We start from the raw sequence: 16,267 nt of genomic DNA on the forward strand, positions 1-16,267 counted from the left end.
TTTAAATAAATATGTAATATTTTCACACAAAAGTATCTGAACTAGTTTCGACTAGTTCAGGGAGGAATTTATATTAATCTCAAACAGCTTCAAAGCTTTTCAAATAGCTTCAAATAGCTTCAAAGTTACCACAGATGTGGTCTTTCAGAGCAAAAAAGAAATGCCAATTTGCATAATGGTATGATTCAATCTAATTCATAGTCTGTTTTTTGTAGGCCTCCTTTCTTTGTATTTTTTGCTAAGGTAGTTTAATGTTCAGAATACATATATGTATACATATTATACGTACATACATATGCACATATATTTAGTTTGTGTGTATGTGTGCCTCTCTGAAATGTGCATCAACTCTCAAAGAATTTGGATTCAAGCAAATTAATATGCATATTACATCTTTTCCTATTAAAAATATGTCGTGTATATATTTGTTCTCTAGAATAATGTATTTCATATCTATGAAATATTATACTATTTTAAAATCTTATTGCAAGACATAAGCATCAAACAATTTTCAAACTATAATTCTTTTGTTTCATTATTATTATTATTTTGAGACAGGGCTTTGCTCCATTGCTCTGTATCAAAATAATAATAATAAAAAACTAATGGAATGCAGGGGTGCCGTCACAGCTCACTGCAGCCTTAATCTCCTGGGCTCAAATGATCCTTCTGCCTCAGCTTCCCAAGTAGCTGGGGCTGCAGGCATGCACCATCACACCTGGCTAATTTATTTTTATTTTTTATAGAGACTGGGTCTCCCTGTGTCACCCAGTATGGTCTTGAACTCCTGAGCTCAAGCCATCTACCTGCCTTGGCCTCCCAAAGTGCTCGATTACAGGTGTGAGCCACTGCACCAAGCCAGTAAATTCTTTTTGAATATACTTTTCAGAATGCAGTTCTATTTAACTGAATGTTCTAGAAATTTTATTGTATACATTATGCAATTTCAAAGAATAAAAGTAAATATATTCTAAACCACAATGTTACCAAATATTCAACCTTTTGTGATTCAAAAGGATTAGGTTCATTATTATAAATATCAACTACTATATGATTATCTTACTTATCCATAAGTTCGGCCTCTGGTAAACACACTGCTTTTGGCTTTTAACTGGGAATTAGAAAGTAAGTTAAAAAGATCCTCGAGCAGATAAATGTGATGCCACATAGCAAATCCACCATGGCTATGTACTTATCAGAGAGTTCCTCTATTCTACTTCCTCTATTTGGCACAGAATTCTAACAAGTTAGGTGATCTAGTTGCCAAGCTCAAGATTAGAAACACAAAATTAGAGGCGGTGGAATGCAACATCACATTCAGTCTTCTTCCTTTTAAATTGTCTACCTGATAATATCTCTGGAGCCCACTGTTACTCTGTTTTATCATGAAACATTCTACCACATTTAAACACGAAGCATGGAGTACTTGGAACACTGTGGGGGGTGTGTGTGTGTGTGTGTGTTTGTGTTTGTGTGTGCGCGCACATGCGCCCATAGGTCCGTGTGTCTTTCATCTTTGTCCCTCTTCCCAGTGCTATGACGCTATGAGCAAAATTCAAAGGGAGTTTAGGATTATCCTCATTATATTGCGATTTTCTCATTTTCTAATTGGACCAAAATGAAAGATCATTACATCTTTAGTTAATTTAAATATTCTTTAAACAACAAAACAAGAAAAGAAAAGAAAAGGCCAAAACCAGTATGGCTTTTTCTTATAGCTAAACTAGGTACTAAGCATCTATCTTCCCTCATCAAGTGCTCTCTCTGAAAGCTGAAACTTCCAGAGGGCAGGTTCAGATTTTTAGAAGTTTTTTTTTTTGTTGTTGTTGTTTGTTTTTTGTTTTTGTTGAGACAGAGTCTCGCTCTGTCGCCCAAGCTGGAGTGCAGTGGTGAAATCTCAGTTCACTGCAACCTTCACCTAACAGATTCAAGAGATTCTCCCGCCTCAGCCTCCCAAGTAGCTGGGACTACAGACACATGCCACCTCGCCCGGCTAATTTTTGTATTTTTAGGAGAGGTAGGGTTTCAGCATGTTGGCCAGGATGGCCTTGATCTCCTGACCTCATGATCCATCTGCCTTGGCCTCCCAAAGTGTTGGGATTACAGGCGTGAGTCACTGCACCTGGCCTTTTTTTTTTTAATTCCAAAATAAGTGTTTTTCTCTCAGACATGAATAGCAACAAGATATTTATGTCAAGACAAGTAATGCCAGTTCGTTCTCAATGTTGGAGTGGAGGTCCTGTGGTGGTCCAAGACTGCCTAAGAAACACTAGTCTATCCGCACATCTCTGGCTCTAGTGAGTGTCCACTGTTCTCACAGTTTCCTTCCAGAACCAACCATTTCAGGATCCATGAAGAAAGCCCAGACTCGGGCACTGGGTTTTAAGGTAATGCTTTCTTACAGACCTGGAGCTTCTCGAGAGTTATTCTTAAGAGGCACAACTCTGAAATCATTCTACATGCCTTGTTTTACGATGACAGAAACTGAGATGCACAGAATTAGGACTACTTAGAAATATTTGTAGACAACAGCCACAGCAAGATGCAGCCCTGTAATTAATTGTTTTCCTTTTCCACAATAGCTTTCCACCTTCTTTTTGAGTGCTTGCCATCCTAAGATTATTACCTGAAAGTTGGCCATTTTCTGAATGGTTACATACTTGCTCGTTTTTTGATTTTTAAAATATTTGTTTATTGATATATAATTTGCGTATCATAAAGCTCACCTTTTAAAAGTGTACAATTTAGTGGCTTTAAGTATATTCATAAAATTGGGCAACCCTTCCCACTATCTAATTCTAGAATATTTTCATCACCCCAAAAAGAAGCCCTATACTCCTGAGTAATCACTCCCCATTTCTCCCTAGTAACCACTAATGCACTTTCTCTCTCTAGTTTTGCCTATTCTGGATATTCTATATAAACAGAATCATGTGATATCTGTCCTTGAATGGTCTGATACTATTTCTTTCATTTTTTTAAGAGAGAGTGATATGGTTTGGCTGTGTCTGCACCCAAATCTCACCTTGAATTCTAATAATCCCCAGGTATCAAGGACGGGGCCTGGTGGAGATAATTGAATCATGGGGGCAGTTTCCCCCACACTGTTCTTGTGGTAGTGAATAAGTCTCATGAGATCTGATGGTTTTATAAATGGGAGTTTCCCTGCACAAGCTCTCTTGCCTGCCACCATGTAAAAGGTGACTTTGCTCCTTATTTGCCTTCCACCATGATTGTGAGGCCTTCTCAGCCATGAGGAAGTATGAGCCAATTAAACCTCTTTCCTTTATAAATTACCCAGTCTTGGGTATATCTTTATTAGCAGCATGAGAACAGACTAATACAGGTAGGGTCTTGCTCTTATTGCCCAGCCTAGTGTGTACTGGTGTGATTATAGCTCACTGCAGCCTTAACATGGGCTCAAGTGTTTCTCCACCCTTAGCTTCCTGAATAGCTAGGACTATGGGCATGCACTACCACATCTGGCTTTTTTATTTTTATTTTTGTGGAGATAGGGTCTCACTATGTTGCTGAAGCTGGTCTCAAACTCTGGCCTTAAGTGATCTTCCTGCTTTGGCCTCCCAAAGTGCTAAGATCACAGGCGTGAACACTGTGCTTGGCCTTCTTATGCTATTTCTGCTATCTATATTGATAAAATGTTTTTGGTGAGTGTTTCATGGTGGAAATCTCAATTTTATAGTGGTCATTTGTAGTGCATGGGTGTTTGTTTTATTTTGCTTTAGTTTTGGTCACCAGTGCCCACACACCAATTTCCCCTTCAGGACAATGCCACCCCTATTTTCTTTCAGAGAATTACTTATTCCTCATTATGCAAGTAGGACTTGTCCGGGATGGACTGAGACAGAGAAGCTTGCCCTTCATTAATTACAGGGTAGACACACATGCAGGCTATCTTCTGTTTTTTCTTTTAGGTCCACCCTTGATTCTCCCTCTCCAGCCCTGATTGACCTGTAGGAACCAGGTCAAAGGCCAAGCCTGCTCTCTCGCTTCTCACTAGGTTCTCCCACTCTCCACCCCAGCTATCAGGTTTCCAAAGCTTTCTGAAAGCTTCTTTAGCTTTCTATTCTCTGTGTTCCTCAACTAATTCCAATAAATTCCCTCTTGTGCTTAAGTTAGTTTCTCTTCCTGTAATTCAAATAACACCCCCAAATTACAAATTTTATGTCTCAAGAAATGGTCAAGACATGAGAACACATACATAACCATTTAGTTATGATTCTAGAGAGAAAATTAGAAGTGTTCTTTGGAAAGAGTAAATAAAAATATTGCCATCACTCCCTAGCTCAAAGAGGTTGAGGCACCATTAACTCAATGTGTTGTCATTAGACAACCTAGAGCCATAACTGCTTGCTGTGAAATGGCACGTGGATTGGGAGAATGGTCAGATTTCAAAATAAGAGAAAAAAGTACACCACTGTTTTTATAATAATTTCCTAACTTAGAACATTTCCAAAACAAAGCTAGCTAAAAAGGAATATACGGGTGCCCAATTTGCATTTTCTTTTCTGTAGCAACAACAGACTAAATTCTCAAAAGGCAGAGCAACTTAAGATGGAATGAGTATGCTATTTGAAGTCTGATTTTATCCAATATATTCAATACCTTCTGCTCTGAATGTTTATAGTGGTGCTATTATAAGCATGCAAATCTGCAGACTTATAATTTTGTAGATAGTACTGAGGCATGCTGTCTAATACACACCAAAATAAAATAATAAGTATTCCTATGACTTCGTTTGGAGAAGGGCTTAAATTTCATCCGTGAAATTTTTCTATTCATTCTAGTTTTCTATGGCCAGCCTTTGCACATCATAAAGTGCTGTTCTTAACTAAGATGTTAAGGGTATGGTGAAAGATTTGCATTGATTCATATATGTTACTGACTTTCGTGAAGGTCAGTTAGATTAGAGGTGCGATATAAGGTCACAGAGGCTCAATCTGAACCATACCCAAAGTCCCATACTTGTACTGTCTAACTTTGTCAGGATCCGACTTTCCCACCATAGGGAATATCAGAGTACCCAGAAAGACCAAGGAGGCACTGGCTGACCTAAACAGTCTTACCTTTGCAAACACCACTAGAAAAATCTGTTCACTAAAAATACTTTGGTAGTTAAAATATTATTGGAAACAGACTTTGCTTCCTTATAAATTCAGTTGGTATTTTATATTATAAAGACAGAGAAGGAGAGAAGAGTGGGGGATGTCATTTGACTGTGCAGTTTGAGGTTTTTCAATAGCAAACATTGTTAATCGTTGTTGATATCTCTAATATAAAGTATTAAGGACTTAATAATAGAATTCTTTATAATCACAGTTTAGTCAACTCAATTTCTTTCTCAGAGTAGGACTAAATGACTACTGGAATGTTAAGTACTAAAAGAAAGAGTTAACTTGTTAAGACCTAAGATCAAGGCAATTACAAAAATTACTTTAAAATCTACAAATCCCTAGTTTATAGAGTCTTGATTTATAAGATGAGAACTTGATATTGCCCAATGTCATTTTTATGTTTAAGATAAGGAGAATTTTTACAGTAAAGAAGAGTAAGGGGTTTTTTTAACACTATTTTTTGTTGGTTATTAAATATCACTTACAAGTTAAAATTTCATGTCAACAGAGATGCTGTCTTGAATATTAATATTTCTGTACTGTTTTATGTGCTGCTTCCTAAATGGAGTTGACATCATTGCTTGTTACTCTTTATAACAGTTCCTACTGAAGAGTTGTTACCAGGAATTATCATAGAAACTCCATTCCTCTGCAGGGTCATCTCATTACTTATTCCATCCACAGAACAATGCAGTTCAGAAGGCATATGTGGGCAGGTGTTCAGATGAAGGGGCAAATGCTTTGCTGTGCCACGTGTGGCTGGTAATTCCGAGCACAACTGTAAGTAACAGGGAATTTCACATGTTCTTCTCCCTTACTGCATCATCAGTGTGGAATGTGTATAAATTGAAATTAGAACTGATTAGGATTTTATTTCAACTGCAGCTTCTCCCAAACATTGCCGAGCCATTTTAAAACTATGGCTACTCTAAGCATTAGTCAATAATGGTGTGATGTTTGAAAGAAGGAGGTCGATTTTTTCCTCCCTGGAGAAAATAATAAAAGAAATGAAAATGGATTAAAGAGTTTTCCCACTATCTCAGAGCTTAAAACTACCTAGCCACATTTCAGTAAAATATTATTGGGGTATTTTGAAAAACATCCCTTTAAAAGCACGATGCTTCTATGGTAGTAAGCTGGTCTGTATCTCTCCCAAAGTACCATACTTGTTGCTATTCAATTTTACATCATTCCTTTCTGGAAAAGCGTTATTACTCCAAGGGAACTCTCCTACGGAATGGGAATAATTGGCATAGATCATGTGACAAAGGTCCAACAACAGGGAACTAGAATGAATTTAGAGCAAATATACAAGAACCATGCAGTTGGAAGCACTGTGCAGTTCCTTTTCTTTGACTCTGACATTTGATGGGGTCAGAGTTATCATTGCTATGTCAGTAGTAAGCAGGGGAGGAAGTCACTGCAATTCTGTGAACCCATGAAACAGAGGAGACTCCCAATATCCAAAGATAATCGTGCTAGAAAAGCCTGGTAAAATCAAGTGCATTTAAAATGGAGAGCAAAAGTCCACAGTAAATAATTTTTTAAAGTTTGATTCAGACTTACTCTTAAAAGATAAAACTGGAAATTATAAAAATAGGCTTATATAATTTAATAAAATGTAAATTACAACTGGATTCATGTATAAGTTCTCAGAATGAACAAAGACTAAACCAAGTGTTATTTTTCTCAGCAAAATGATATATGTTGACATTCTTCAATTTTTAATTTTCATAGCATAAGCAAAAAAGACCATCTTTTGGAAGAAGTATTTGCCATCCAAAGATCTCACTTATCTTTTTGTCTTCATTTAATCTATGTATTTTCAAATCATTCCTATATGAAACTGCTGTCAGGAAATCATCCTAACTTTTCACATGCTTCCTAGCTTAATACTGCCAGAGTGCCACGTACCCACAGGTCAGCTGTGCACCCAGAAGTTCTCTAATATCACTTTCCTTGACTTCAGGAAACTTAGCGTCTTTGTCAAAACTTGCAGTTTTGTTCTGCAATCAATTTGTTCAATATCCAACATCCCTGGGGACACACTGACAAATAAGGATGGAAGTCAGCATTCGACTGGAAGGAATGTTTGAGTGGGAACCAGTTTTAAATGCAGTCATGTCCTTAGTGAATATTTTTAAATTATGATGATGTTTGCTTTCCTACATGACCTGTCTGTGGAGATTCAAATAATGAATACTTGAATAATGAGGACCTATATTTTTAAGCAAAATAAAGCAAAGTTAATTCTTTTAGATTCAAAGTCTATCAAATGATAACCTATTGGTATTCCTCTTAGAAATTCATGAAAGACCATGTAAGATTTATAGGAGGACCTATGTTCCTTACAAAGAATCTGAAAATTTTTATTAAACTTGAGGACTTTTAAAGTTCCTTCTGCCTGTTTTTAAAAAGATTGAACCTAAGCTAGCATCATAAAATAGTGTAAGACCCTGCATTACAGATACTCTTTAAACATTTGTGTCTATGACTAGCATCTTTTATAGATAGGCCGCTTTAAAAATCTTTCTCTCACACACATATATATTGCAAATGAAAATACATATGAGTTTAAATAATCTGCAATAATTTAACTTTATCTTTTGGAGACAGAGGCTTGCTCAGTCACCCAGGCTGAGTGCAGTGGTGCAATCTCAGCTCACTGCAACCTCCGCCTCCTGGGAACAAGTGACTCTCGTGCCTCAGCCTCCCAAGTATCTGGGATTACAGGCATGCACCATGATGCCAGGCTAATTTTTTTGTATTTTTAGTAGAGACAGGGTTTCACCATGTTGGCCAGGCTGGTCTCAAACTCCTGCCTCAAGCGATCTGCCCGTCTTTGCCTTCCAAAGTGTGCAATAATATAACTTTTTAAATACAGTTCTTAAGTATTGTGTTCTTAGAGGACATGTGAACTAAGCAAGCACCTGACCCAAAGAACATTGTTTGTAAATGATAACAAAATGTCTGTGGCATGGAGTTGTAGGCTTACCTGAGATTGTGCATTGACATTGGCTCCATTTGTAACCAAGACTTTTACCACCTCTGCTTGCCCAGCCAAAGATGCGATGTGCAATGCTGTGTTTCCTTTCTGTGAAATGAAAGTCAAGATATATCAGCTCATCGATCTTTTGAATTTTCCTGTTCTCCCCAAAGAGAACAAATTTGACAAATATCTTATGAGAGTTGTGCCCCCATTCTTACTGAGGGCTGAATCCTCACAGAACATGGCGAGTGGCACAAAAAGCATAGATATGTGATACTGACCTTTGTAGCTGCGTCCACATTGGCTTCTCTCTGTAGCAGCTCAGAAACAACTTCTACATGGCCTTCTTTGGAAGCGAGATGGAGAGCGTTCAACCCATTCTGATCAAAAGTAAAGGAAAAGCTTTACTCAGCAGGTTGAAAATAGAGCAGTAAACAACCTACCAAGAACTCCTGAGATATTATAATGTCCCACCTGATGATCACTTGCATGTGTGCAGTGCAGGAACTTGAATCTTGAATTAGGAATCAAAGTACTTCAAAACTGGATGGGTTGTTCTGTTATCATTATTTACTAAATTTTAGAAATTAATTATTAAGGGACATATGCTGACATTTCTGAATGTTCCTCTAACAGAGAATAATTTGACAATGACAAGCTAATAAAATTCAACGGAAAACTCACAAAAAAATAAAGTCTTTAAGGAGTTTGAAGTCCAGATTTTTAGAATTTTAAGTAAAAAATTCAGTAATAACTCCAACTAACCTGATTGCAAATATTGATGTCAACTCCATTTTTTATGTAGTCGAGGGCCTTTTCAAGGTGTCCAGCTCGAGCTGCTCTTAAGTAACTTGCATTGGCATCAGACTAAAATAAAAAAGAAAAACCTTTTGATGAAAAATGAAGCAATATGCATGTTTATAAACTATCCAGCTAAAGATCCAAACTAAAATAATTGAACTCTTTTATTTCTAACAGGAAAATATGAATAAAAGTTCTTTGTAAAAAGAACCAAGAAAAGGACACATTTTTTAAAAGCTAGTTTCAAAAGTACAATGTTATCCCTTGTGTGATGTCAGAATTCCTTCTGAATTGAGAGAGAAAATTTCCTATAACGCATAGGCACCTTAAATCAACACACAATTTCCAGAGGGAAAAGAGAAATTCTATAACTTATTGATAATTACATTATGAAGACCCTACTATTTTCTTGTAGCAGAAATGTAACATCTATTCCTTTTATCCGCATCTACCACAGCAATTTTTTCTTTTTTTTTTTTTCTTTTTTTTTTTTTATTATACTTTAGGTTTTAGGGTACATGTGCACAATGTGCAGGTTTGTTACATATGCATCCATGTGCCATGTTGATTTCCTGCACCCATTAGCTCGTCATTTAGCATTAGGTATATCTCCTAATGCTGTCCCCGCCCCCCCCACCCCCCACCCCACAATGGCATTCTTCTTCTTCTTAGAAACAGGGTCTCACTCTGTTGCTCTGACTGGAGTGCAGTGGTGCAATCACAGCTCACTGCAGCCTTGAACTCCTGGGCTCAAGTGATCCTCAGCCTCAGCCTCCTGAGTAGCTGTGACTATGGACATGCGTCACCATGCCAGGCTACTTGTTTATTTTTTAGAGACAGGGGTCTCACTGTGTTCCCAGGCTGGTCTTGAACTCCTGGCCTCAAGCAATCCTCCCACCTTGGCCTCCCAAAGTGTTGGCATTATAGGCATGAGCCACCATGCTTAACACATTTTATGTTGTACTTAATAGTCTAACAGAAATTTGCAGGCAATGATGTTCTACTGGATTTTCCTACAGTACATAGCCATACGTAGGAGCAGCAGCAGAAAGAAATACATATAAAATTTTAAAACAGGACATGTAATTCACTCATTGAAAGCTTGCAACATTGAACTACTGCTAAACTCTAACATCTATAATTTCATAGTTGAAACCACCTACTAATGAAATCTCTGACAGAAGAATCTCTGAGAGGAAAGACACTGCAAAGCTGGGCCTGCAAAATTTGTAAAGAAGTCTTGCTTAATGCAGTACAATACAAAAGCAGGTTTTCCTGAAAGAGCAGCCAAAAACATCTTGTCACCAGTTATAAATGCAATCATGCAGGGTATGGCTTAAAAGAGAAAAGTGTCTTCTTTCAGCCATATGGTAAACACCACCTTCAAAGGCTTTGTTCAAATGCCACCTCATCTGTGAAGCCTGCCCAGATCCCCCAGGTAGAGTTTAGTTTCTCAGTGCTCCCAGCATTAATTTCATTGAACTCTCTTTGTATTTACTACACAACATCACAGGTTTTGGTATACCTGTCCTTCTTCCACCCTAAATTATGAGCCCCTTCAGAATAAGCAGAGGAGGCAGATTAAGGAGTAGGCAACTGGAAAGCAGCCAAGATGCCAGTCTTTAAGAGAGGAATGCTAACTCTTTCATGGAAATGTAATTGAGAAGAAGAAAGTTCTACCCCTCAGAAAGGTCTTTGGTTGCAGTGTGGGTCAATTCACTAAGAGTCAACTTGCTCAGAACCTCAGAGGAGAGGCCACTGCCTCTGGAGTCACCTGCCCCCTTCTCTTTCACAGTAGTGAGCCTCTCTCAATCACTACTGTGCCTCTACACTGGGGCTTCTCAGCCTCAGCGGTATTGGCATTTTGATCTGAATAATTCTTTGCTGTAGGGGACTGTCCTGTTCATTGTCCAAAGTTTACCAGCATTTTCTACTGACCAGGTGCCAGTGGTATCCCCTATTTGTGATAACTAAAAGTGTCTCCAGAATTGCCGAATGTCCCTTGGGGGAGGGGGCAAAGTCTTCCTAGTTGAGAACCACTGCTTTAAATAAACAGTAACCCAACTTACATAAAGATTGTACACTTAAGGAGGCTTAGCTCTTTGGCCTGTTTGGGTTGCCACAAGCCTTGACTCAGCACAAGGCATTGTGACTCCATGTGTAATATTCATCTTACTGTTTCCTCTGCAACTGGAAGCATTCTTGGCATATAGCAAGTGCCTATAAGTTTTTTGTGAATGAATGCATCAACAAATAAGTAAATTGGGTGGAAATAACTATTAATTAAATTATTGCCTGGAATAATACAGGAGGCTTTATTAGCAGCAGCAGCAGTTTAAGTTGAGAATCTGATAGCTACCAGAGATTATAAACTAAGTCACCGAGTCAGGTGTCTGAGGGCACACATAGCTATTACTTAAAATAACATAAAATTAGAATTTGAGATAAGCAGGAAAATCATTTAATCAGAGCAGAGGGTTAAGCAGATGACAAGAGATAAAGGTTCAAGTTAAACAAAGGACAAATAAAAGTTTCCAGGGATTTAAAGAAAAACGGAATGCAGTTTTTAAAGAGGCTCACTATTTAGAGGTTAGTTTTTTGTTTATAAGTTCAGTTAGAACTAAATTAGCCACGCAAGGATGGCTCATTGCACCACAAAATATCATCTTCTTTGTGCCTGTTCAATGACTTATCAGTGAATTTGCCCAGAAGGGCTCTGATGCCGTTCTGGGAACAAGTGACATCAGTCTGCCTGGATATTTCAACTGCCAGAGATAACAACTGTGAGTTTAGCATCCCAAACTCCAACATGGAGTACATAACAACGGCAGCTAAGGAAGTTAAAAAAGAGGTATTATAATTCAAGAAAAAAGCCTTTGAATTGATCCCATATCAGGAAAGATTTAATAATTCCATGCACTGTCCATTTTGCTCTCAAGTTTCCTCAGAATCTTCCCATCCAAACCTCTAAAACAAAACAAAATCAGTATAAAACAAATCTTCGAATTCAGCGGTTCTCTACCTATCTGGGATCTGGATTCCTTTGAGACTAATAAAGGTGGTGAATAAATGATCTTCCTTCAACAATTGCACACACACCCACACAATTTGCACATAATTTCATGTGGCTCAGGAGTGCCAAGCTTGCTCGTGAACTTGCATTTAAGAACTCCTGCTCTACTGATACAAAATTCTCTGGTGGACACCTTCATTATATCTATTTCATTCAATGACCCTGATATCAAACAATTCTCTGAGATAGCTAATTGACCGCCTCAGAATTTTAGGAAGCACAAGCAGAAACAGAAATTAATTTTCTTCACTTTTCTTGGCCCTGTTACATATCAACATGCTTACCACACCAAAACCATAACAACCACCCACTTCAAATAAAAAGGGGTAAAGGTAGGGAAAAAGCAAGAAGAGGTGAATGAAGACTGCCCTGAAGAAAACTTACATCATAGGAAGAGACATTACAAAGCCCACAGAAAAAGAACCAATAAGTTCCTCCTTTTAGCCACTGGCAAACAAAATAGCCACTTCTTCCTCAAATATTTGTTGAATGTCTACTACATGTTAGGCATTGTGTCAATATCTGGATACACATTGGTGGAACAAAATAAATGTGGCACAAATAATGACTTATTTGCTTTCATTTCACAGCTTCTTACTCTCTCTCCTCTAAAATAACCTTGCATAAGTGGCAGGGCAAATATTGGATCCTTAACCATTTTCCCCCCAATTTTGCCCATAGAGAATATATTGTTGTTTATATCCTTCATGTAAAAAACACATGAATTTTGTACTAGACTCAGTATCAGTGGGTTGTATCTCATTGCCATCATTTCATGGAATAACTAAGAGTTACTCTTAACACAGTCTATAGCTTGTTTTTTTAACCTTTTGATAACCTTGTATCAAAACAATGCCTCTTTTGATGCTATATCTAAGATTCATCCAAAAACGTCAACAAATTACTATGGAGGAAATTAGGTTCAAAGACAAGCTGGGTGCAGCCACATGGAAAGTCACACAGACAAAGCCACTGCCTAAGGAATTAGTTGCACAAAAATGAATATGAACAGGTTGTTCAGCACTTTTTTTCCTCTGGGTGACCAAAATCTGAGGGATTTGGAAATGAAAGTTTACTTTGTTACCATTTAATGTCCTGTCTACTTAGTCATTTTACTAGAAATATGAATCATGTATGTTTTTCAAGGAAATAGCTTCAGGGATAGAGTCAAGCATTATTATGAATTAATCTAGTAACTCAGCATCTTTACCGGCAGTGGAATATTGATATTATTCAGCAGAAAGCAGTTATTGGAAAGAATAAGCATTTTCAGAGTGCCAACCTCAGTCATACTTCATACCTTTGACTATAAGCTAGACATGATTACAAGCACTTAATATTAACTTAATTATATTATCCATCACTTAATATGTATTAATTTTATAAGTCCTTATATTAATTTATGTAATCCTTATAACAGTTCCATTAAGTAATGTAGTGGGTTGAATGGTGTCTCCCCAAAACTGATGTTCATTAGGAACCTCAGAACATGACTATATTTGGAAATACAATCTTTGCAGTTGTAATTAGTTAAGATGAGGTCACATGGGATTAGAATGGGCCCAAAATCCAATGACTGGTGACCTTATAAGAAGAGAAGTCACATGTACACATAAGAGAGATGATGGCCAAGTGAAGAAAGAGGCAGAGACTTGAGTTATGCTACCTCAAGGCAAGCACCACCAGAAGTGGGAAAAGGCAAGGAAGAATTCTCCCCTAGGGTCTTTAGAGGAGGTGTGATTCTACTGATACCTTGATTTTGGACTTCTGGCCTCCAGAACTGTGAGAGAATACATTGTGGTTATTTTAAGCCACCCGGTTTGTGGTGGTTTACTATGTCAGCCCTAGCAAACTAACACAAGTACGTACTATTACTAGCTCCATTTCATAGATAAGAAAATTGAGCTGCAGGATGAGTGATTTTCCCAGGGACACAGAGCTTGTGAATGACAGGGATGCAAACCCAGTCTGGCTCTGGAGTCTAGGCTGTTAATCACCATTCTAAGAAAGGGCTTAATACATGTTTGGTCCATTCCAAATGAGAATTCTTGATTCATTCATTCATTCATTCATTTTCCATCAGTCCATCGATTTGTCTATCCATCCATTGAATTAACTATTTTAGGCACTTTCAGGTATATCTTCCATGGATCAGAATTTCCTCATTGAGTTTATTATGTGACTCAAGATCAGGCTAACAGTGGATCACCTGAAAAAATGCAGACTGGAGACCCAGTGAGTACATAACATAGCTCTGCTCCTTTGCTTCTAAACTTTTCTGGGGGGCGGGGGCAATCTCAGGAGCCTGTTTCTACTTGATGTGCCAATTCTCTAATCTTTCCCCATTACCTCATCTTCCCAGCTACCTGGAAGCCATGTGAAGGGTCAGATGATCCTTCCTGTAAACTTCAAATTCCTTTTTTCTACTGGTGCCCTGTCTTCTGCCTACCAACATAGAAAACAAAACAAAACCCAAAATACAAAAAAGTTTCCTTCCACTTTTCTACCCAGCACCCCCTTGCAAGTGATGATTGCCTCTATTTCCCAGTGCAGTGGACTAGATAAGAACCAAAGCACTGGAATCACACAGCCCGAATCTGTGTTTCAGCTATTCTACCTCTTAGTGTTTGGCAAGTTTTTAAAAATATCTATGTACCTCAGTTTTCGCAGCTGTCAAATCAGAATAAAATAACCTACTGTTAGGATGAAATTAGATAACTCAGGTAAAGTAATTAACAATGTGAGTGCATAGCTAGGCACTCAATAAATAGATGTTTATGAGTTCTCCTTTAAATATCAAACATTTTGAAAGATTGGTGTAGGTTCACACTGACTTATATCCTTAATACTAATTCATATTTGCACTTCTGGCAATACGGTTTCTCTCACTAATCAATACTGTCTCTCTGTATAAAATCACCAATGACCTTCAAGTCATCAAGTTCCATGACTTTTAAGTTTCTCCTCTTGTAATGTTTGATAGTACCAATCACCTTCTCTTTCTTGAAAATCTTCCCTCAAGCTTTTCTTCTGTCATCTCTTTGTTCACTTCCTTCTGTGCCTCACTGCCTCAACCCATCACTGAAAATGTTCAGAATTCACATTTCTTTCCTTTCTGCATGCTCTTTCTAGGTGACCTCATCGCTTCTATGGCTCCCACCATTCTCTCTAAGCTCAGCACTCTATATCTACGTAGTGCTCATCCTCACCCCAAGACATTTCTATGTCCCACAATTCCCTCACTCAACAACAGCAACAACAGAAGTGTGCTGAGATATATAATGCATATGCCTGCAACCAGATGCTAACGACAGAAATATGAACAATAGATTTCCTTGTTTTTATTTAAACATCCCAAGATTATCCTAGCCACCCAGGCATGCAATCTTGGTGCAACTCTCTGATTACCTTTTTTTCCTCACTCTCTCCCTCAAACCCCCTTCCAGAAAGTTATGTGTACACATCTGATTCAATATTCTGTCTTAGGGACTTTTTAAGTTCTCCTTTCTCCTTTTTTAAAAAAAGTATTTATCATGATGCATGTCATACATTTAAAAAATACATAAAACAGATATGAACAGTTTAAAGAAAAATCATAAGATAAACACCCACATACCCACTATTCAGCTCAAGAATGCAAGTTACAAGCGGATTTGAAGACTCCCAATGAGTCCCTTCTTGAGTGGTTCTCCTAAGGCATCCTCTGTTTTAGTTAATCACTCTCACGCCTTTCTTTATAGTTTTAACATTTATGTACCCCTCCCTAAGCTAAATATTATGTAATTGACTTAGTCTTAGTACTTAAGAGTCTTAGTACTCTATATAAGTAAAATTATATATTATGTATCATTCTGTCTTTTTTTGTCTAATGTGTTTCTTAGAGTCATCCATGTTGACATGTAACATGTGGGTAATTTATAATTGCTAATGTAGAAGAGTCCATTATGTGATTATAACACAATGTATTTATCCACTGTAGAGGTGATGGACATTTGTCTTGTTTCCAGTTTGGACCCACTATGAAAGATACTGCCATTAATATCCTGGCACTAGTTGGGGTGCATAAGGGCAAGAGTTTTTTAAATCTTAGGATCATAAATGCTGGGTCACTCAGTATGTGCTTATTCAGCTTTACTAGTTAATTTCTAGTTAATTGTATTTCAAAGTGATTGCACCAATTTACATTTCCCTGGCTTGTGACTGTTGCTTGTGACCTCATATTCCTTAGAAACTAATCTTTGGTAATTCTTTAATGCCTGGATTAATGTTGTC

The 16,267-nt window shown here is 37.6% G+C and overlaps 1 protein-coding gene across 10 annotated transcripts in view; it reads right to left on the reverse strand.

The window, feature by feature from the left end:
• Positions 1–16,267, reverse strand: part of ANK3 (ankyrin 3) — a 364,937-nt gene that overhangs the window by 242,876 nt on the left and 105,794 nt on the right. For all 10 annotated transcript variants that reach the window (XM_032137947.2, XM_032138001.2, XM_032137998.2 and 7 more), the window contains exons 2-4: positions 8,887–8,988; positions 8,403–8,501; positions 8,128–8,226 (exon numbers count right to left, since the gene is read on the reverse strand). In XM_032137947.2, coding sequence (XP_031993838.1) covers positions 8,128–8,226; positions 8,403–8,501; positions 8,887–8,988 — 300 coding nt within the window. The remainder of the gene's footprint in view (positions 1–8,127; positions 8,227–8,402; positions 8,502–8,886; positions 8,989–16,267) is intronic.

Source organism: Hylobates moloch, unplaced genomic scaffold (assembly GCF_009828535.3).
Source record: "Hylobates moloch isolate HMO894 unplaced genomic scaffold, HMol_V3 SCAFFOLD_3, whole genome shotgun sequence".
Lineage (NCBI taxonomy): Eukaryota > Metazoa > Chordata > Mammalia > Primates > Hylobatidae > Hylobates > Hylobates moloch.